The sequence below is a fragment of the Chelmon rostratus genome, chromosome 2, assembly GCF_017976325.1.
Source record: "Chelmon rostratus isolate fCheRos1 chromosome 2, fCheRos1.pri, whole genome shotgun sequence".
Taxonomy (NCBI): domain Eukaryota; kingdom Metazoa; phylum Chordata; class Actinopteri; order Chaetodontiformes; family Chaetodontidae; genus Chelmon; species Chelmon rostratus.
In genome coordinates, this window is record NC_055659.1 from 29,588,721 (window position 1) to 29,612,038 (window position 23,318).

At 41.5% G+C, this 23,318-nt stretch overlaps 1 protein-coding gene across 1 annotated transcript; it reads right to left on the reverse strand.

Moving 5' to 3' along the window:
• Positions 1–1,389: 1,389 nt before the first annotated feature.
• On the reverse strand, positions 1,390–22,098 carry stmn3 (stathmin-like 3). Its single transcript, XM_041952069.1, has 5 exons — positions 22,001–22,098; positions 6,805–6,900; positions 5,128–5,306; positions 3,267–3,458; positions 1,390–1,693 (listed from the first exon to the last, which is right to left on the reverse strand). Exons 1-5 carry the CDS (start codon positions 22,017–22,019, stop codon positions 1,634–1,636), a joined length of 546 nt encoding a protein of 181 aa, XP_041808003.1. The 5' UTR covers positions 22,020–22,098; the 3' UTR covers positions 1,390–1,633.
• Positions 22,099–23,318: the final 1,220 nt, after the last annotated feature.

Below are 23,318 nucleotides of genomic sequence, written 5' to 3' on the forward strand. Positions count from 1 at the left end.
GACCTTTCTTACGTGACATTGTATTTTTTTAAGTTTCTGGTTGTGTGTCTCTGCTGCTGTTACTGACAGCATTGCTCATCTATGATAAGAATGACATCTATGGCAAGTTTAATAGGCAGGAAAAACAACACCTAATATGCATACACATAATTATGCTTACATGTGAAATATTACATGGCATATAAAACCATATTAGCATACTAACTGAGATGTAAGCATGGCTATATGGTAACATGCAAACTGCTGAATGCTGAACATCAGTTTGTTAACATCCAGTAGCTTTCTATGTCAGCACAATAACGTTGGTTTGTTAACTGCAGGGTGTCACAGATAAATTTAAGCACTGGACACTGTTGTCCTGCTGTTCATCCTGTATTGAAGCAACACACCAGAACGTACTGGAAAACTGGGTGTCATGGAACTTCCGCTCTGCTGGTCAACTTGGAAATATTAAACTTTTCTACTCTGAGGACTTCTCAGCTCATTTGCAGAGGAGGATCCGGCTCAGCCCGCCCTTTAGGTGGATCCACTGTTGTGAGGTGTGTGCTTCTCAGGAACTGAACACACAGTGGCTGCAGATGTCCCAAAACAGCCACTGCACAGAAGATTAACCATTTTAATGTGAGTTAGAGCACAGACTTTCCTTTAACCCCATCCACACACCAGATTGTACATTTTCTGCATGAATCTCATATCAGCTCATCTCAAACAGTCAGCTGGTCTCTCCATTTTTCCATCCAACAGCAACATTGTGTTTTTTCTTGCTGTTGTCATAAAAGTGTTGTTAACTTGCTCCAAGACTAGTATTGCCATTGTTGAGCTGGCTCTGTGGGAGTGAAAAGCTAAAAAATGGCAAAAATGTACTGAAGGTCAAATCGAGCCCTGGTGGTAGTAAAATAAACTCTGTTAAATGTTCTCCATCTTGAAAGAAATCAGTTTACTTTAATTGCCTCATTTTACCAGTTTCTGCTACAACCCCAATTCCACTGTGTAAAACAGGAATAAAACAGAACGTTCATGAATCATTTGCTAATCCTTTTTCACATATACTCAACTGAAAACAGTAGAACACATATTTGTTTTATCTCAGCCATGTCATTGATTTTTGTTAAGGGGTGTAGAGGGGAATCAAAAAAAGCAAAGCCCACCACAGGCTCTGAAACGGCCTAGGGCAGCCCTGGTAGGAGTCATGACAAACTTACAGCAAACTAATGTGGGAAGAAGCTGACTTTATCCGACTGTTCAGTGTAAATTATCTTAAATCTAAATCTAAATCTTTTTCAGTTACGCCTCTTAACTAAATCTGCTCTTTGATATGTACAGAGTGTTATTGGCCAGCACCCCTTATACTCACAAAGTAAACCCAACACAGACCTTGTGTGGCTCAGAGTTGGACTTTATTTCAGCTGTACTTGACTCTGCTATCAGAATATGTTCCTGGACTTCCAAAAGCGTGTGGTTTGCCAAAAATGAAACAGATGAGCAACATTATTTGGAGCTGATAAGCTACTAGTTTGAGTCCTGAAAGGTGCACTGTAGGATAATATTGGTGAATACTGAACAACAGGAAATCTTTGACACACAGAAGATTTTTAAAATGGTCATCCACTGCCAGAGTGTAAAAATAAGGTCTTCAGCCAGAGAGGTCTGCCTGGCGCTCCTTGTTCCTGCGCACCTCAGCAGCGTGGACTTCCTGCAAAATGAAACAGAGTGATAAACTGTCAGTTTCACGTGATGCAAAATGAAACTTAATGGCTGTAAGGGTGACAGAGGGCAGAGCTTCTGTGGAAAACGAAACTTTGTTTTATCTCTAAAGCTCCAAAACACAGTCGAGCGCTGAGCTGTTCAATCATTCGGAAACATGAAGCAATGATACAGAAACTTTGTGTTTCAGGAAGTCTTTGTGCTCTGTGTGCCCGTTTGCATGCAGATATGTGTTTTTCCTGCTTTCGGCTTCAGGATGGAAGATGTCTAATGTTGAGTGTTCCTGAGCTGAGTGATTTAATAAAATGTCTAGTTTCAGGTCGACAATTTAAAACCTCAACAGCATACAGTACCTGCTCTCACCCACCACTGTTTTTCGGTTGCATGCAGTAGTCAATCAAACTGACATTCACTTCAGTTCACAGCCAGCAGGAACACGTACATCATTTACTGTGTGTAAATTCAGTGGAAACAAAGCTATTCATGTGTCCAAAGGGGAAACATTTCTGAGCTGCATCAATGCTTGCATCAACCTTGCTTATGTAATAATGACGTCAGTCTTTACTAATGTAAATATTCGTTTTTTAAGACACTTTCATGACAAATAAGTCTTTTCCACAGAGGACATGTTAACATGTTGCAGTGGGAAAGCACATGGATGAAATGAATGATGGCTGGCCTTCTGCTGGTGCTCTGCTCACGTAGTGTTGTTTGCTTTTCATGTAAAACAGTCCCATTAGTGCTGTTTTATTGACCTTTCTGTGACAGCCCTATTTGTATGAGAAGTTCAAAAGGCGCCTTTCTCATCATTTATTCTGTGAGTGAAAAGTTTAACTATATGTTCTATCAAAACTATATTTTCAATTTTTTTTTGTAATGTTAATTACATTTTATTGATTAAAATCTCATTTTCCATTTTGGCCAATTATGTGCTGCCAAAGCCAGTGACTAGAAGAATATTAACAATATACTTATATACTTGATTAGTTACTTTCCACCACTGTACATGTAAATATTGACTGCAAGTGTAGTCAATAACACATAGCAATCAATGTACACTACACGTTACTATTGACCAAAAACTGCTGCAAATATAGTCTGTGCCTCTGTCTGTCCTGCTTTAAACCATTGAAACAGTTTGACAGTGTGGATTTTTTTGGAACTATTGGAAGCAACATGAACCACGTGACTGCATGTCGCAGCTCTCCCCAACTGTCCCTCTCTCATTCACTTCTTATGGTCTCAGTCATTAAATCAGCAGCATTTCTAAAATCTACCCATTTTAGAGGTGCTGGCATGCTGGTATTATCATTGTATGTAGGAAAACTTATGTGAGCACAATTTACATGGTTAAAAAAGGGATTATGTCCAATTTGTACTTGTGTCGCATAATCCAAATTTTGGGGGAGCATCATGTGTCAGCCGTCGGTGTGTTTTTCACACCCTCAGTCAGACTATGTTGGTTCAGTGAGTTCTTGGTGTAAAATAGAATGATACTGTCCCTGAATTGATTAAAAACCTTACTATTTATTCACAAATGATCACAGAACGGGAGGACTTGCTTTTTCGCGCAGGCGCTGTTTGACGGCATTGAGGTGGGCCTCCCGGTTCTCCTTGTTAACCTCCATCTTTTGGATGAGCTTCTCCTCCGTCTTCTTGCTAAAGATGTTGTTCTCCTCTCGTGCTTTGTGGAGAACTTCTTGCACATGTTCCCTCTTCTCTGCCAGCTGCTTCAGCACTAGGGCCTCCTGGGACTACAGCAGGGTGGAGGTAGCAGATTTTTCGAGGCATGGGGGAGCAAACAAAGAGGGTGGAGTACCATTATGAGGACAGTGATTATGGTAGCGGCAGTTAGGAAGGCAGAGAAAATCAAGCTCATCAGAAAGCAAAAATTGGCGATCAGTCAACAGACTAAGCATAATGCTTGCGCTGTTTTGAAATAACAACTTGTCACCCATTGAAGTCTCAGCACACTCCCTCATATGATCCCTCTGCAATTATCAGCAATTATCTGCTCTGTTACTTCATTACCTTCCGGACTGAAAAAAAAAAAAAAACAGGCTTTCCTTGTACTGCTTGTTTACAGCAAAAGCTGTTAAATGTCATCTGTTCCTCACTTGGTGAGTGAGTTTTAATTAAGAACGCTGAGTCAGATTTATTTTGACTTTTATTATTATTTTATATTATTTTATTTTGTCATCACATCATATTAATTGTGTCACTCCTTTAATTATCAAGATCATTTCAGCATCACACTTTGCTGCAGGCTGCATTGTTTTTCACCCTCTTTCTCTTGTATTTGCAGAGGCTGCTGAAAAGTCTTATTTACATGCCAGCGTTCACTCCCTTAGAGGATGATTGGAGGGATTTCGTAAACTTCTCTTGAGGTTAACTCTTTGAGGTTAAGAGACGCTGGCACTCGACCGTGTTTGCCAACTACAGCAAACCTGTTCAGCATCATTGTCTGCCAGAACTGTAGCATTCAAACGAGCTGCACACAGAGTTCAGTGCTGCTTTACAACTGGCTTAATCATGGACTGAGAAAGAATTACTGAAGCTATTTCTTAAAACACCACTTTTTATCCTCTGAAATCTGAGTGCGCAGACAAAATGTAGCAAAGAGTAACACAAGCCTCCAACCGCTCCATATCCCAAACAACCAGTTGTTCTCTCAGAGCACTTGGAGAACACATTGTGAAGCTTTAAATAAAAATGTTACAATAAAAATGTTTTGGCTAAGACAAACAGTGTCAAGGTTACTCCCCTGTACAGTGTGTTCTGACGGCTACTGCAAGAAAATCACATTAGGTTTAAATATGAAAGCTTATCAGACTTTCCTATGAGTGGGAACTCCGGTGAAGATGCTTTAAGCAGCACAATAAGATCCACCAGCTGTATGGTACGTTTTCTACAGTACTACAGTACAACAACAACTATTCGTTTATTTTAAAGGAATACTTCAGCATTTTGTTTATGTGTTTATTTGCCTCCACATAATGTTTCAATTAGACTGAGAATGGACAGTTAAAGAAGCAGCGGAGCATTTTGGGAAATATGTTTATTTTTTATTTCTATTCATCCCCCTCACTTTTTAAAATCCAATTATTGTCCCCAGCACTTTTACACCTCGCTGATTGCAGACTTCCGCTGCGCAAATCCTCCTCTGACAACTGTACCCATCATGGTGGCGGATGTGACGGGGTTCACACCTTTAAATACCTTGGAGTGCAGGAGACGACAGACTAGAGTGGGCTTGGAACACAGGGGCAAGGAAGCCCCCCCCCCCGCAACATGCTGGTGGAGAAGAAGAGCGTCTCCAGCCAAAGACTCCTAGCCCTAACACCTTAACACCAAGTCAACCTCAAATCACCTTTAAGTGGAGAAAATCAGCAGTGATTCCCAGTCATGAGACCATCGTCTTACCTTCCTCCTCTCCTCAGCGGCCTCCAGCCTCTTCTGGAGTTCCTCCAGTGATATCTCCCTCCTCGGGGGAGAGGGCAGCGGCTGAGGGTGGCTTTTGTCACCAGACTGATCGGGATCCTTCAGGATCACCTCAAACGACTGGCCTGACACTCGCTTGTTCATGCCCTTCACCTCTAGGTCTGGCACAGTCAGGGCCCAGTAACACCAAAAATGAAACACAAGTTAGCAAGCTGTCTAGCAGGTGCAAGTTTTTTCTTTCTTTCTTTCTCTCTTGCTTGCTTTCTACTGTATTTGGAGTTTATATCCAGCTTGGGACCTTTTATATGCCATTCCCCATCTTTCTCTCCTCTCATTTTCTGTCGCCTCTTTAAATTACCTTTAAATTATTACAAATATTTCAATTGTAAGTGATAATTATTAATTTAAATGATCAAATAAAGGTATTAAAAAAATGAAATAAATGACAGAAGGAGGAGGTGTACGGAGGGAGCTTCTATCAGTAAGGAGCTGTGAACATGGTTGGTAGTAACATATACACATAAAGCTAAAGAACTTGCAGGTACAGTATCTAATTGATAAAGTGGCACTGAGACAGCCAGCAGGCCACACACCCTGTACAAAGTGCAGCAGAGCAAAGAGAGCAAAGAGAGCAAAGATTTATCTGATTCCGCAGTTCCCTGCAGATTGAGAAGTATCTATGAATGAAACAGTGTGTACACATTTGGGTAAGTTTTAGACATGAACAATCTCATCATATTCTTGTGAAACTGAACGCAAAGACAAACCCACAGAACGCTGTTATAGTCTTTACTGCACTTTGTACACATGGCCTAACTGACAGGTTCTGTGTTCAAGGGACTTTACTCATGGTGGACGGCCTTAATAAATGTTCTTCTCTGTAAAATTGCATTTCGTTTCTTGAAATGTTTGATGTTTAAGAACAATTTAGAAATAAGTTGAGCCAAACTAAGGAAATAGTTAGTTTACAACCAAAAAGCAGCTGCCAATGTGTGACAACTGCTGTTCACTTCTGTACCACCTTAAATATGCTTCACATATTGCTTCTGTTTTACCAAGCTGTTCACAGGTCGTATGGGATGCAAATTAGATCCTGTTTAGGCCTGAAATAGGCTTCTGACCTTTAATGATGAACTGACACTACCTGAAACAGATGTTCACACCAGGTTAAAAGATAAATTAAGGAAACTAAACTAAAGCAACCGAAGTGGACTATTGCCAGCAGGGCAAAACTAGTGAAAGTTCATCAATTAAATCTTAAGAAGACAAAGTAGAAGCGACAATTAATCAGTCTGTTTCACAAGGATGTACTGTACACAACACTGGTTTTCTTATGTAATCTGTGGACACCATGAGCCCTGTCTGTCATGAGAGGAAGGTAAGACCCTGTGAAAGGTGAAGCTAGACAGGCAGACAGACAGACAGACAGACAGACAGACCGACTGACAGACAGACAGGCTGACAAACAGACAGACAGACAGACAGACAGACAGGCTGACAGGCTGACAGAATGACAGACAGACAGACAGGCGGACAGACAGACTGACAGGCTGACAGACAGGCAGACTGACAGGCAGACAGACAAACTGACAGACAGACAGGCTGACAGGCTGACAGGCAGACAGACAGGCGGACAGACAGACTGACTGACAGACTGACCTCCATACTGATAGAGGCTGTTGGGATGGGGCTGTGTGTAGAAGCAGGAGCAGAGCAGAGACAGCATGGACATCTCCTTGATCTTGTCTGTGTAGGCTGTGACAGAGAGATACAGAAACAGTGTTATTGCTGAAAACATCTGAAAGCCAGCCAACTTATTCGGACTGCTAATAATAAGAAACAACCCCCCCCCCCCCCCCCCCCCCCCCCCCCCCAAAAAAAAAAAAAAAAAAAAAAATCAGGAAACAGAAAACAGGTCCTAGTCTGGTTTGCACACAGTTCATCTTGGGTAGCAACTGGAAAGTCTTTATCTTTGTAACACGGTGAATGGAAGTGATTATATGTTAAGTGTCCTAATACACAATAATAGCAGAAAAAATCAAAGGCAGAGCGGCTTCCTCTCCAGTCTGTCTATTTCTGTATCAGGACACCTTGGAACATCCGTTTAACTCATGGATCGGTTCATTTCACCTGTGAACGTTAACAGCTAGCATTGGTTTAGTACAGTGTGTTAGTTAAACTGTTGACCAGAACTATGTTTTTTGGAGGCTGTTTGTAACAACCTGTGTAGCTCTGCACGTTTCTATAGGTGGGTTTCCAAGTGAGGTGTGTGGGCACATCATGGGGTAGGAAAAAAATGCAGTGACTGACAGCTTATGAGGAGATCAACATGAGGATTTGTCTTAGTGCCATAAACTGTTTACATCACAAAAGTAATGGATGAAAATAGTTCATTGTTCGGTGAAGGAAGCCTCTCAGCTCAGATTGCAGAATCAACTATTGGCTCAAGTGATGTAGTTATGAGCTGAAACTCTATGGCACATAACCAACCTGTTTCCAAACAGGCTAAAACCACCTCAAGCAAGGGTAGGGTTTAAAAAAAAAAAAAGAAAAAAAACTGGGGTAGTTTTCTGAACTTAGATGTGTCCATCAAGGCACTAGTTTAAACAGAACCTGGAAATTAAGAAAGGCCCAATTCACACAGCTCACAGTGTTACTGTGTGGTTATGGCTGATAAATGACTGTGTGACTGTGTTTGTCAGGCTTTATGGTGCAATGCTTTGGTGACCAGTGTGACGTGTGTTCCAGTTTCACTGTGGGACTGAAAGACGTGCCCTAACCCTGATGGCTTTGGTGAGAAAATGCATTATGTTATCATGCTTATCATTTTTCAGAGAAAGAAAATAAAACAGGTTTTTAGTTGAGACCTGGCTAAACAGCAATACTGGTGTAGGACCACTTTTTATTAGTCAGCCAGACAAAACAGGACAGGAGGAGGGACTGCTGCCATTCAACAACATTTTTGTCATTCAAACTTTTGAGTTTGAATGACAGCTAGCTGGTTAGGTTTGAGCCACGCTCCATTTCTGGATTAGCTGGGAGTTTGGTGGAGTCAGGCACTGGCAAGGTGGCAGCAGCTGGAAACACTGTCACTGAGCTTCACAATGGCTCTTCAGAAACCTGTGGGAGACCTCACAGAGACTACGGCCATGCTTCATACATACTATGCTGGGTATACTCTAGCAATCTGGGACTTGGGAATGGTGGCATAACAATATGGAATATCAAAAAATTGGCCAAGCCATATATGCTTTTGATAAAGAATGGCTGAAATTTGTGGAGGGAGAAGTGATGATGAGAGTCCCTGTCACATGTGAGGCACTGTAGTGGAACCAGAAGGACGGGTTTGTCTTGTCAGCAGGTAGGTAGTGCTGTTCTTGCTATTGTTTACCAGCTTCCTTGTATAGTACACAGTTGGTATGCCCTCAAATCCTTCAGTCATGTAAAAGTAGAAATACGGTATGGAAAATTACCCGGGCCATGAGTTCTCCACTGAAGACACATAAAGAAACTCCTGCCCGTGATATTGTCACTGCACCTTATCAAGAGCTTTATTCACGACCACATCCCTCCTATGTCAACTTGTCATCAAGTTGGCAAACGCAAAGAGTTTTTTTATTTTTTTTTCGCAGCACTCCATGTAGTGCTGGGTCATTTTACAATAGATCATATATTTCTAGCTGCTTTACACTGTGAAATCATGATTTGTAAAGAGACCGGTAACTGCAGTCTGCAGATAAATGTAAGAGGAAAATGGGAGCATTACTTCAAATCCTTAGCTATGTTGAATATGCCTTTATCAGCTGTGATGAACAAGTGAGGAAAAACATTTTGAAGAAAGAGAAACACCTGCCGCAGCTACTTCTCTTGTTAGTTGAAATGATAACTCGAAAGTCTCTTTATAGCACTGGATAGATTTTTGAATGTTTGCTGTATATTTTTAACTAAAGCAAAATAAATATACATTTTTCATTGTACAGCTGTTTATTTAGAGCCACAAAATAACAAAACTTGAACATACATATATGTGTTTCCATTTATTTGACATGTTTTTGATAATGAGAGCATAAACTAGGATACATATAAAGTTACTTCTAAAGTCTCCTCATTGGACACGTTGGATACATCCAAAGAAAAAAGAAATGTACAAACCCTGAAGTCATTATTAGGCAGGTTGTCACTGTGTTTCTCAGTGTTCTGCTATTCTGCATGACCATATTCTACAACTACTACACCATTAACTAAGAGCTTTCCCTCAGTAACCTCCTAATTACTGCTGATTGATAATAACTAAGGAAGTTGTTGTGCATTGAGGCATTAATAAGTGCTTTAAATAGATGAATAAAGAGGCAAATGCTATGCATGATATGCGTACCTTAATATAAAGTGTGATTATAGGAATCCTCTGATCTAATGTTATTGTTTTTTTTTTAATAAGAGATGTATGATCCTTGCAACTTTCATCAGGAGGCAAATTAAAACAAAACTACATCCTCTACAAAATCCATCACAGGTTATTGATTATTGGGGAAGGGTTCAACAAAATTCTCTCACCAATGTGATCCTGAGATCAACACCATTTACCAACAGCTTGTCCTGAAAATACAAATGGGAATGCATAGGAGCCATCAGCTCTCCCAGTATGTCCCACTGTTGTTGAAAGTCCTTCATTATCCCCTCCAGCTGTCACATCACCCATGGGTCCTGCAGTATCCATACAAAACAGTCCAGATCAGAATTGCATCTGCAGAGTAGGCCTAGCCTTCCATAAGATGCTATAATATACACTGTATTGCCAAAAGTATTCACTCAACCATCCAAATCATTGAAATCAGGTGTTCCAATCACTGCCATGGCAACAGGTGTATAAAATCAAGCACCAAGGCATGCAGACTGTTTCTACAAACAGTTGTGAAAGAATGGGTCAGTCTCAGGAGCTCAGTGAATTCCAGTGTGGTACTGTGACAGGATGTCACCTGTGAAACAAGTTCAGTCATGAAATGTCACTCCTAAATATTCCACTGTCAATGATCAGCGGTATTATAACAAAGTGGAAGCGATTGGGAAGGACAGCAGCTCAGCCATGGAGTGGTAGTCCATGTCAGTGGGGTCAGTGGATGCTGAGGCGCATAGTTCGCAGAGGTCGCCAACTTCCTGCAGAGTCAATCACTACAGACCTCCAAACTTCATGTCGCCTTCAGATCAGCTCAAGAACAGTGAGAGCTTCATGGAATGGGTTTCCATGGCCGAGCCGCTGCAGCCAAACCATACATCACCAATTGCAATGCAAGTGTCAGATGCAGTGGTGTAAAGCACGCCGCCATGGGACGCGTTCTCTGGAGTGACGAATCGTGCTTCACCATCTGGCGATCTGACGGACGAGTCAGTGTGTGACCCCACAAATGAGCTTCTGGAAGAATGGTCATACATTCCCATAAACACACTCCTAAACCTTCCCAGAAGAGTTGAAGCTGTTATAGCTGCAAAGGGTGGACCGACGTCATTAAACCCCATGGATTAAGAATGGGATGTCACAAGTTTATATGTGAGTCAAGGCAGGTGAGCCAATACTTTTGGCAATACCGTGTTTCAAGGATAGGAGGTGTTTGACAACTGTGTTATGAGTCTGTTTCCCAGCGAAATGTGAACTTGTGAAACTAAAAATGCCAACTTGTGCCAAGTTTCCTCGACTGGATGAGATCTTAACATGTGTCAGCCCTTTGTATCACGTAGTAGTGTGGCGGTAGAATCATTAATTATCATTTTACCAAGGTCATATCTTCTCCTGTTCTACTGTCTGTGTTACAGTGATCTGGAAAATCCATTGTGCCATAGCGTTTTTTGGCCGGGGCTTCTCTCATGTCTGATACAGGTCCAGTTTTTTAGTGCTGTAATTGTGGTAAAAAACTAAAATTCTAACACCTGTGCTCAGATTTTGACACATTTGCAAGTGAGACATCGTGGATCAAAGCAAACCCTACGGTCACATGGATTTGTCCTGATGCCACACAAGTCTCAGTGCTGGCTAATTACAACCCTATATGTATACAAACAACTATCTATAGCATTGCCTGAGAAGTATGTTCTCTGTCTGGATCCACTGCCTGAGAATGAGAAAATAAAGAAATCAGACAAAAATCAAGAAATATTTTATTTAGCATTTCAAAATGAAGTGTAGTTAATACTCACCAGATACAAGAGCCATTTGTACAGTGTGTACACAGGCGAATGAAGCGGCACACCCAGGGAAAATGGTGATGACAATATGTGGTAGAGGTAAATTCTTTGTTGTTCAGTTTGTAGGTCTGATACATTCATCAGACCGTCTGGCAACATTTTGCTTTGTCAGGTTGAGAACATCTCCTGTCTGATCATTTGTAATTTGCTTTTACAAATGACAAAAGAGTCAGTGTCAGTGACATGATGTCTGCATCCTGTGTTGGTTTGTAGAAAATAAGATGTTTCTTTCATTTAATAAGCTCACTTACAATGTTAACAAATGTAGCTTCATTATCTTTTGTGAAAAAAACAAGGGGGGATGACTCATGCATACTCAAGCTCACATTCATTTCCTAGACACTTACTCAAACTCAATCACAACCACTACTAACCCGAAAACTTACCTGAACATGTGTTGTTTGCTTATTTTGTTTCATTTCTAATGAGTAACAGTGTTGTTTTGTTATTTGTTTAAAAAAGTGGAGTACTTCCTCCCTCTCCTTCACCCTAATTATGTCTTTTATGTTGAATGTATTTGTATCCTCAATATTGTGTAAATTAACTACACTTCTATTTGTTAAATTCATTTATGTAATTTGCTAAAAACAAGTGATGATCTAAGGATGTTTTAAACACACAGGGGTGAGATCTCTTTTCTCTTCATTTCAGCCAATACATAGTCTGCAACAGAACAAAATCACTCTTTCATAACCACCTTGTCATCCTCTACATCTTGCAAAACACAGCCTTGTGTGTGTGTGTCTTCCTGACCAAAAGGCTGTCAAAAAGACACACACACACTGGTTTAGTGTGTGTGTGTGTGTGTCACACAATGTTATCAAAAGGATCAAGGAAAAAACTCTGATGAACCTGTTCCCTACCTTCACCTGACAAGACACTGACGCTGAATTCCAGAGCCATCAGCGTGCACAGCAGAAGTGAACAGGAAGTAAGACAGCAGGAAGCATGAAACGGGGGGAAATTTTTTCCAAGATTAGAACTTCTGAGCTGCGTTCATTTGACGTCACAGCAACTGCAAACACCAATGTGTCTAATCCTCTTACATCAACTGAGGATCAAATAACTTTGTGTAATCCACAAAAAGCAGCATCACCCTACTCTGCAGTTCCCCTCAGCTCCCTGGAGCTCTTTTGAGTCTTTCAGCTCATTGTTTTGGTTTTATCGCCTACAACTTCACTGTTTCGGTTCAGTGTCACTGCTGTAAAGAGGCAGATTTTCTTCTCAGCTAGTAGAGGGTGTAGAGGATACTGGAGTCATCGGGTGGCCACAGACACAACTCTGCTAAGTCTAGCTCTATAACACATGAATGCTAATGTGTCTCAGCTTCTGCTGGATGTGTAAACTGACGACCGTTTGCTTACATGTTAGTCACAACAACTTTAGCAGGTGTTAATATGCCAAAGTTGTACACTTATTTTACTTTAAAAATGCAGTTTCATTGTTAAAACATCACATGTGGAACACATAGACCCGACACCTGCTGAAGGTTTCACACTGTTCCACTGATCAACAGTTGTTGGTGACTGTACATGAAGTAGAGGAGTGCTAGCCAACAAACATCACTTAAAAATCAGCTTTGCAAATGTTTTATGAGGGCAGAATTTGTGCATTCAACACGTATGTGCAACGCTGAATGAACAGGATATGAATGTAAATACGTAAACAAAGCACATGACATTGATCAGCTGCCCTGTTCAAAATAGGAAGTCAGACTGGTGGTCATACATCTAACATCACACATGATTTCTGGGTATTGAAATAGTCTGAATTATAGCAGCTACCTTCTCCTGCCTTTTGAGGCTGCCAAGTATCAGAGCCAAAGTACAAAGTAGTGGAACCATCAGTTCTGATGTCTGGAAGCTTTTATTGCGTGACTAAAACTACAGCACACTGCAGTGCATTTCAGGAAAAGCTGTTATTTTTAGAAAGATTCTGAATTATTAACATGAACTTCCAAATCGCTCTCTGGTCCTTCTGGCCTCTGGGGTGTCTGTGAGGTGCTTGCTGCTCTCTTTGGATGTGTTTGTGCCTCCTGAGTGAGTGAGTTGGCTCTCTGAAGCTAATATTCCCAGTGGATATGGATGCAGCTGTGCAACAATGTTTGGGTGCAGTGCAAAGCTGCTATCTCTATATGTGTCTCTTTGTCACAGCAATATCTTTAGTAGGACTTTCCCCCACTCCACCAACTCTGGAAATCATCTCTCTCATTTGGGGAAATGTTTGGTTGTATATAAACTTGGTTTGAAGTATATATGATAAAAAAAAACCCCAGCAATTTGGGGCATATTGCTAAATTTTGGCCGTTTTGCATGAGTTTACCAGACAACCCTTAATAAAACAGTTTAGGAGCACCAGGCTTCTGTATGGGGCCATGAGGAGAGAATAACACCTGTACACACTCATTCAAACTTTCCTGAACTGAATAAGACATCTGCTGCAAAACACTGAAAATTTTTGCTCCATATCCAAATAACATATTGGCGTTTGGTGATATCTTCTTTGATGTACAAACCACTGGGACCCTGAAGGCCCCTGGTTCACTGTGTGGTAGTTGGCTTTTGGTGATTCGATTAATGAAAGGTACAAGAGCGCCACAAATACGCTGACACATAACTTTGGACTACTGGTTGGTTTCTGGGGCTCTTCACAAAATTTAATTAGGCAGCCATTTGTGCTTGATACACAATACACAGACATCACAGACATAATCATTTGTTTGCCTTTCTTTTCATCCGTGTGTACATTTACTGCATTTAATCAAGACATGTATATGTGACAAACAAACAGAAATGTGAAACCAGGCAGTGATCTGTCGTCACCTTCAGGCTTCAGATGTAGGCTGTCCAGCTCGTTAACACAACGTCATAAAGGACAATTATCTGGCTCTCCGAGGAGTTCAGTGCAGTATTTCATGTTCAGTACATCATGTTTCTGTAGGTTCCAGGGCTGTGGCTCCGTAAGTATTTGACATATTAAGACTTCATCAAAGGGAAAACCTACTGTTAAGGCATCAGCTCCAACCTGTTTACTTCAGCCAAAAAGGAAGAACAGGTTTCTGCGTATGGCACTAACCTTTGGTTGTGTGTTCATATTCAAATCCTGAGTGACTGTTGAAAGGGGAATTCCCCAGGTTTGGTGTCACAGCGCAAGACCGACAAAAACAAACAGCTGAACCGCAGACGCTTTCCTCGTGTTTTCAGTCAGATTATTAGGAAAGCAACAAGAATGCATTATTTTTGTCCTTTTTTCTTAAAATCATCTCTTGGAGAGCAAATCGCCAAATGCTTTCATTCTCACCATGCTCGACTGCATTACAGCTTACCAGTAATTTGGTGCCCCCTATGATATTTGTTCAAGCGCTGAGACTGAGGAGGGGCTTTACTTCGAGCGCTTCATAAAAAGGTTGCCCATGGAGTTTTTGACCACTACTCTAGGACACACATTCTCGTGTGCTCTCGTGCTGTCAGCGTGTCACACTGTTCTCCTGGTCAACAGTTGGTGGCAGCAATCAAAGAAGCTTAGTGAGGAGCCCGCAAGAGGCAAGTAGAAGAAGACTGCTGGCTAACAACATGGAAGGAAAAAGAATTGAAAAGAACTTGGCTTTGCAAATGTTTTTGTCATGAGGAAATATATTCAAGACGTATTCAACACGTTCAACACGATACAAACAATGAACGTTTTGTATTCATGTCCAAATCTCCTCCTTTTTTTCTGACTTTCAGGAATCAAAGTTCTTCTTTCAGCTTCATGAAGTGTCCTTGAGATTTGATCTAAGATCGCCATACAAGGCCCTCCATTGATGGGCAAGTTTCACACTAACAAAAAAAAGGGGGGGATCTGACAACAGAGCTATGAGTGATGGCATGAAATGGAAAAAATAAAAAACATTACAGCTGCCAACAACACGTCATCAGAGCAGTGCTGCACTGTGTTAGGCTACATGAAGCTACACGCTAAAAACATCATTCTAATATGAGGCATTAGGATTTTCAAGTCAGCCAAGAGTTCTTCTTCTTCCTCCAGCATGACTCATACAACAAGGCCCATTGAGATTTAATGTGTAACCTTCAATGTAAACATTTTAGCTTGTTTACCAAAAAACAAGATTCTTGTCCCTAAATGACCCTGCTGTGTAATCTGTCCTTGTCCCTCCCATCACCACGGCTGCAAAACAAACCAGTCCCACATGAAGGCTTGTTCCTGTGTGTGTGTGCGCGTGTGTGTGAGTGGATAAGATTCAGTATGTGTTTCATGTGTGTTAATAAGCCTAAAATAAGAGACTGTCAAGTCCCCAGTGGATGTTGCCAAGGTGACATCATGGAAGCTATGTAAGTGAGTTGGCTGCCTGTCGACCGCAAGCAAAACACCTGCAGTAAAATATGATTTGTCAGTGTCTCTCAATATACATGGGGGATTCCAGAGGGTCCTCAATAAATAACGAGTGTCATTATTTCATTGAATGGAAATGAGCTGTATGTCAAAGTAAACCAGACAATTCCGGCGCTGCCGAAATTTTGACAGTGGCACGAGGGGGCTGCTGGTGTTATCTATAGCACTGTTTCTCAAGCCTGGTCCTGGAGTACCACTGCCCTGCATGTTTTAGACGCATCCCTGCCTCACACCTGATTCAAATGAATGGCTCGTTATCAGGCCTCAGCAGAGCCCAGTAACGAGCTGAGCATTTGAATCACACTAGACAGTGGATGTTAATAGGGTTAATGCAGTCTAGAGGTGTTTTCACTTTGGAGAACTATTGTCATAGTTCCTAGTTCATTGTCTCCCTCCCCCTCCCCCTTTTTACTGTGTCTGCACCTTAACAACTGGGAGAGATCGTAGCTCTTAGAAGGCTGTTTTGAGGGACTTTTTGAGCTCTTACTTTAGAGTAGGTACTCTCCCAGCACAAGAGCATCTATGAGTGACCAAAGTGATCTCATGGGATGCCCTCTAAATAGAACATCACTTTAAAGAACCTTCTGCATGTCATGTCACACATTTTCCACTTTTCATTAACGCCGTCCACATTAAGCTTTTTGTGGGTCATTTAACACTGTCTGCATTCATGAGTTTTGGATGTGCAGGAAAGGGCAACGACAGGTGACCTTTGTCATTCGCCGTCATATTCAGTCGCCCTTCATCGTCACAGGCTGGAGTAACGCAAGTATACTGTGATTGGTCAAATACATGAGCCGATGTTGCACAGGCATCTGCCATTTCTAAAAACCTGTATAAATTGTTAGTCACGTTAACAACAGCTCATAACAATAGCCTTAAAAAAGGAAGCGAAAAAACGGACAAATGGGCTGACAAGCAAGTCCAGGCTCCATTGAGTATATGTATTTATATGTATATATATATATATATATATATGAGGGGAGAAATCCATATTTTTGTTGTTGTTGTATGCCATGCACAAGTGATGTTGCTGCACCAACCGCGCATCGGCTTACGTCACAACAGTGTTCCTGTTGGTGGTTCAGGTGAGGGTTAGGTCCAAAAACATATTAACACAACTAATACTGCAATTAATTAATTAACCCTCTCTTTGTAAAGGTTATGTATAATGTTCAGTTTCTGTTGCAGCTGTTTTCCAGATGCATTGATTCAACTGCATGTTCATTTTGTAGGATGTAGTTTGTGCTGCTGTTGAACAGTATTGCATTATACTGAGGAAGTTCTTTTATTTTATCCACCCCATTTATATCAGTGAAGCTTGGCTAAATAACAGAAACATCTCCCTGCTTAATGGATCAACACAGAGGTGTTTCTGTTATCTAGTCTACCCTCACTATAAGGCAATACCATTCAACAGCAGCACAAACTACAGCCTCTGAAACGATCATACAACGGAAACAACTTTATCCAAATGTGAACATATTAATCTTCCTGAAGGAGGGGTTTACCGCAGGACTGTTGTGTCAGACTGCGTAATCTGCACCACATTTGATGCCCCCTGCTGTTCAGAAAGGCAGATTGTTGTGCTAACTGTATAATGTACAACACACTGAATGTGTGACAGAGGCACCACAGTATGGTTGGTTTGATTCAAAGTGCTGAGTCTTCCGGAGTTATACAATCGAGTTCTGAGTGCTGAATAAGAGATGAACTGACTTGTGAAGATGGATGTTTTCTACTGTCACATGTTTTTGTTGAGAGAACCTTGAGAACCTTTTCCTCTTGCATGACAGGAAGTGTGGGATTTGTGCATTCACCACAAGGTCATTTATTATTGAGAGTTTCATTAGGATGGATGCATCAGTCCAGCGTCCAACCATGTGTTTCCTCACACAGTCTCTGAGCCACACAGCAGCATGACACAGACCAAGACTTTCTTCTTCAAAGAAAAAACTTGTAAATCAAATAATGTCTCCCAGTCAGCTGAAGTCAGCAGCCTGTGCAGTCCTGCCCACAGTGCAGCTGAAGCGGCCACAGCACACCAGTAAACACTTTTTATATTATTATTGTATACAAGTCATATTCAGTAATTGCCCGTCTGCTCCATTAAAATCCAAATGAAGCCAAAGATACAGCCACTTAGTGACTTCTCAGTTTTTATTGCCAATTAAAAGAGGATGAGCAAACAGGGGTGGGAAGAGTTTATATGACCTGAGCTGAGAAATAGTCCATATTATATATCAACATTATACTGAGCATTACTATACACACAGGGCTCTGTGAGCTTCAGGCTGAGGGTTATTACTGGTTTTGATTTCACCAAACTGTTGCTCTGCTTCTTGTAAAGTTCATTTTAAAACTGTTACATAATTTCTTTTGAGAAAAATAAGTTGTTTATCCAGATTGAATGTGATATACGTCTAAAATTATAATGGGTGAATCTGTGAACTAGCCTAGGAAACAAAAACATTGCATAAAATCTAACTATATAACAATGACTATGAGCCATCGTCTAAACTACATATGTTGTGAAAATGAATTACCGACTTACTACTACTGATTTCTTTACATCACTACATGTATCTAACAGCTGCAGTTACTATTCAAATGAAGGTTTTACATAGACAACATAACAGATTGAAATAAATTCAATCATTCCTTTACAGATACTTAACGTTCTCTTTCTGGTGGAGTGTGGGGGATGAATAGAGGAGTCTCACAGCCGGGGTAAATAAGTGGCCCTATAGCCTGGTGGTAGGACAGGTGTCGCTGGACAGGTGGCAGCAGGGTGAACAGGCTATGGCTGGGGTGGGAATCATCTTTTAGTATCCACCTCAGTTCCACTGACGTAGACATGAGGGTCTGTCTTAGTCTCCTTTTTCCTTAAATCAGCTGATGTTGAGCAGCACATTGATTGCTATGTACCATACTCCATCATTGTTTTTTAATCCACAAACTTCACAACAGAGTTCTCTTCATGTCGGGGATTGCAGTCATAGGTGTCCAGTGTGAACAGGAGGGGCTGAGCACGCAACCCTGTGGGGTGTTTACGGGTTCCAGCTTTCCTCCAAAGAACACTGTGCTCTACTGTCTTATCTTTGACCAAAGTTATATTCTATGTTTTTGGGAGAATATAGATTAAGTGTCTAAAGGTGTGACTGCATACACCCCAACAACCTTCACCAATCAAGTAAAACCCAGGACAAACGTCTACAAAGCACTCGCCACAGATCTCATTGCTACTCAGATGAGTGCATTAACATTTCTATCACCTCAGACCTCATCTGGACTGTGGAGGCAGAACAGTCAGGGAATAATAGAAAGAAAATCTAGCTGGAACAATAAAAGTGAGGGTGCACTTCCCACTGCAACCCCAGTGGAAATTAAGCCCTTACTGAAGATGACGAGATCGCCTCTCGTTAAACAGGTCTTAATGAGCGATGGAGTTTTGTCACTCAGCGGGTGAGTTGACTCCATGAGAACTGCTGTCAGAGTCAAACAGCTGCATTTTTTAACAGAACCTGGCCCTTACAATAATGGCAAATAAGTAATGGTAGTGAAAAACACCACAATAATGTCAGTAATGTAATAATAATATGAATCATTACAATGTATGTATGAGGCCTGGACAGACACTTCAGCCATGTGTACAGTCCTCTGTACTCTCACACTGAGAGTAGCAGCTCAGACGAGTGTTTGGATGTATGAAGCACTACACATCATTTCATCAGTGTTGGTCTACAGTAGAGTAAGGTCACTGTTAGCCAAGCTTCAACAATTACCAGCACAGTCACCTCTGTGATGCCACTGAATCCTCAAAATGGCTGACCTGTGCACCAGATAGATACCAAAGATAGTATTATGGATGTAATCAAATCTCATTTCAGAGGAGGAAAGGCAAATGTGTTCATTATTCACGTTCAGACGCCTCACTGCGAGCTGCCACCTCAACATAACATCAGCTGTGACTTCCCGTCTCTTCTGATTTATGCTTCCAAGCAACTTGCTTCCTGCTGTGCGTTCTCTGCAGAGGCTAAACATCAGCTGTGTGCGTTGATCAGAGAGGCACATGAAGTGTGTACGCAAAGGGAGGCATTAGTGAGACAGGGCGTAGACTCACTCACAGAGCCAGAGAGCATGCAGGGTTTGATACATTATTCACGAATTCGGTGCAAAAGAAATGACTCCAAATTCTGCACAAAAAAACAACGCTGTGCTGGATCACAGGAGACATATTTGATGAATATATACTTCAATACAGCGAACAATATGGCGAGTATGAGGAACTGGCCTGGACAAAGACCTATACTGGCAAGGATCTCAGCCTGCTCAGGTGAAATGATGAGAAAGATTAAAAAAGATGAAGGAGAATGATGTAAGAAGATAATGAACTGATGACAAAGGATGGTGATGGAGAAAGTGAAGGAAATGAGTATTCAGCTGGCTCCCCTGGCTGGGCTTGACCCTCCATCGACCTCAGGCAGGACAGACAGACAGAGGTTGTGCATGAAATACCCTTGTGTCCTCCAAAGTGATTTTATCTCTGACTGATTCAATTTGAGCACCTTTTTTGGAGGACATCAACTCTTGCTGATATGACAACATCAAGATTTTGATGACCTCAGATTTCCTCTCGTCTGGACTTTGATGGCTGAACAGTCAGAGAATAGCGTTCCGTTTCCTTTAAGGAGACAACCAAACTGGATTTGTAAACCTCTGTAACTACTGGATGGCTCAAATCAAATCAAATTAAATGAATGAATGTATATAATGTAATGAAATTTCAATTAGCCAGTGATCATGTGACTTGACGAAACTTTGCGTTTTGACCAAATGCACGTAGACTGCTCCACACTCCAATCAGCCGCAGTTTTGTGTTTAGTGCGTGCTAACATGCTAAACTAAGATGGTGGACATTGTAAACCGTTAAGCTGGAAGCACCACTCAGCAGTCTCAGAATGTTGGTTTCATTGTTTGACTCCTGTTATCGTCCCTGCAGCCTTGCATACATGTATGATTAATCTAACTATTACACAGCTGCCTGACCCTGTGATGAAGGGCCATTAGTCTTCTTCCTGTACAGTTAGCTCTTTATTGTTAAATGCCAGGCTGCCTGTTCAAGAAAGTGCTAGAATCATCAGGGGAGAGAGAGATGGGACTCCAAAGATTCATCAAACATTTATTGTGAATTCACTCAGTGATTTGTACAACCCCGATTCCAAAACCTCTGGCACTGGACACTGTGTAAAACATAAAACAGAATGTGATGATTCGCTAATGCTTTCTGTCATATAAACTACTGAACACAGCACAAAGACAGCATATTTATTGCTTTACCTTATGAACTTCATTGATTCTTCTAAATATATGTTTATAGTGAATTTGATGCAGCAACACATTTAAAACAAGTTGTGACAGGAGCACCAAAGACTGGGAAAGATGTGGAACGCTCCAAAAACACCTGTTTGGATCATTCCACAGGTAAACAGGTTGATTGGTAACAGGTGATAGCATCATGATTGGGTATGAAAGGAACATCCTGGAACGACTCAGTGGTTCACAGGTTCAACATTTTGAGATCACATGATTGTGTAAAGGATGTTACTACATGAGCTCAGGAACACTTCGTAAAACTGTTGTCTGGAAACACAGTTTGATGGCGAATGATTGGATTCTGCTTTTGTTTTGTTTTGTTTTTTCATTTTACAACTTTTTTGGAATCAGGGTCGTACCATCACAGGAGAAAAAGATTATACTTTGCTTTTGTTGATTATAGAGGTCATCTGAATTGGTTGATGCTACTTTCCTTGTATTCGAGGGTTATCGCTTCAGATTTAAGAGACAATGTACTAAATCCTGTTTGTAATACACTATGCCTTTAAATGCAAACAGAAGTCATTGGCAGCGTGCTCAGTGTGAGTCTGTGTTTTAGATCTGCGTCAGCGAGCGGGCATTAAGTCAGCTGTGGTTCCTGCAAATGAACGATCAGTGACCTGCTCTGTCTGGAGGAATCTCCACACGGCACTATGGGACGGTCTCTTATCTACTTCAGAACCACAGCACACTGAGAAAAGAAAACCCCAGTTGCCATGACAATTGCACAGACACACAGAGACCCTCTCCACCCTCAGCATTAAATTAAAAACAATGCAGCCCCTCCTCTGCCCCCGCCACACACACAAACATATCAGCACAATCTCAACTAACCCAGGAGTCGTCCTACCTGATACTGTGCTGGTCATTGTTGCTGACTGTGGAGGAGAGGAGAGAGCCGGAGGATGCCGCTGGATGGAGGAAAGGAGAGAATGTGAAGGAGCTGGAGTGAGATGACGAAGACGAAGGAGGAGGAAGAGGCGGGGGGGCGGGGAAGAGAGAAAGAGAGAGAGAGAGAGAGAGAGAGAGAGAGAGAGAGGATGGGCTGGGCATGTGTCTGTACCCTGAATGGTGCAATGCACAAGTCTGTGTGAACAATGGGCAGCCAGTGGGACTTGGTGTGTGTGTGTGTGTGTGTGTGTGTGTGTGTGTGTGTGTCTGGTGGGGAGGAGGGTGTACTCTGGTGCTGCCAAGGCAAGAGGTGGGTGGGGTGAAGCAGAGTTGGGAGAACAGTCACACAGGGGATGTAACCAAAGCTGAAAACCAACCATTATTCATTGCTGGGCTAAGCTTAAAAAAAAAAAAACACTTAATGCATCGCTCATGCTGTGCTACTGAAGATCTGCTTTTATTAAAGGTAATTTCCTAAAACAGTTGGTCAATATAATTTTTTTGTGGACTATTTGAGTATCCCACAGTGTGTGTGTGTGTGTTCATGGTGATGAAGGAACGCTCGCTGCTGTGTTTTTTATAGTTTTTGGACAAGAATGAAGCTCTATGCCACAGAGGAATAAGATAAAACAGACTTTGGTTGGGGAGGAGCATGTGGGAATCCTGTGATGGTGATTGTGAAAATGGTTTGCAGGGGGGGCTCAGAGGTCAAAGGTCATGAGGAGTATGGCTCAGGGATGTGTCACATCCTGTACGTGTATCAATATTATAGATTTAGCAGGGTTAGCATTTAAAAGACCTTTTTAAAATCCTTACGACTCCATCATGTACATACATAAGAACTGTTTTTCTCTCTTAATCAATTTATTCTGAACGAATTATAGCCTGCGGCTCCCTCGCTGTGATACATGACAATAATGTTGATTACTCACATATCACAGCAACAGACTTTAAATCGATTTAACACCACTCTGAGGAAATGAGGGCAGGAGCACTGAGTGTGTGACAGAGGCACCGGTATCTCTGATGGACCACTGATTCTTGCAGAACAGCCCACTGAAAGGCTGAAAACCTGGAGTCTGAAAGTTAAAAAACATATTTTATTGTATCTTTAGTTACTATGTTGCGTCTCAGTAAAGCGAGTGACATGTTTCACCAATTCGAGTGACAAACATGAGAAAATGGTCTTTTAGCTTAATTAGTTTGTCATTTAAACTTCATGCTGACTGTTTGCTGAAGAGACTTCTGTTTCAAATTTGCTAGAAAAGAGATCGTAG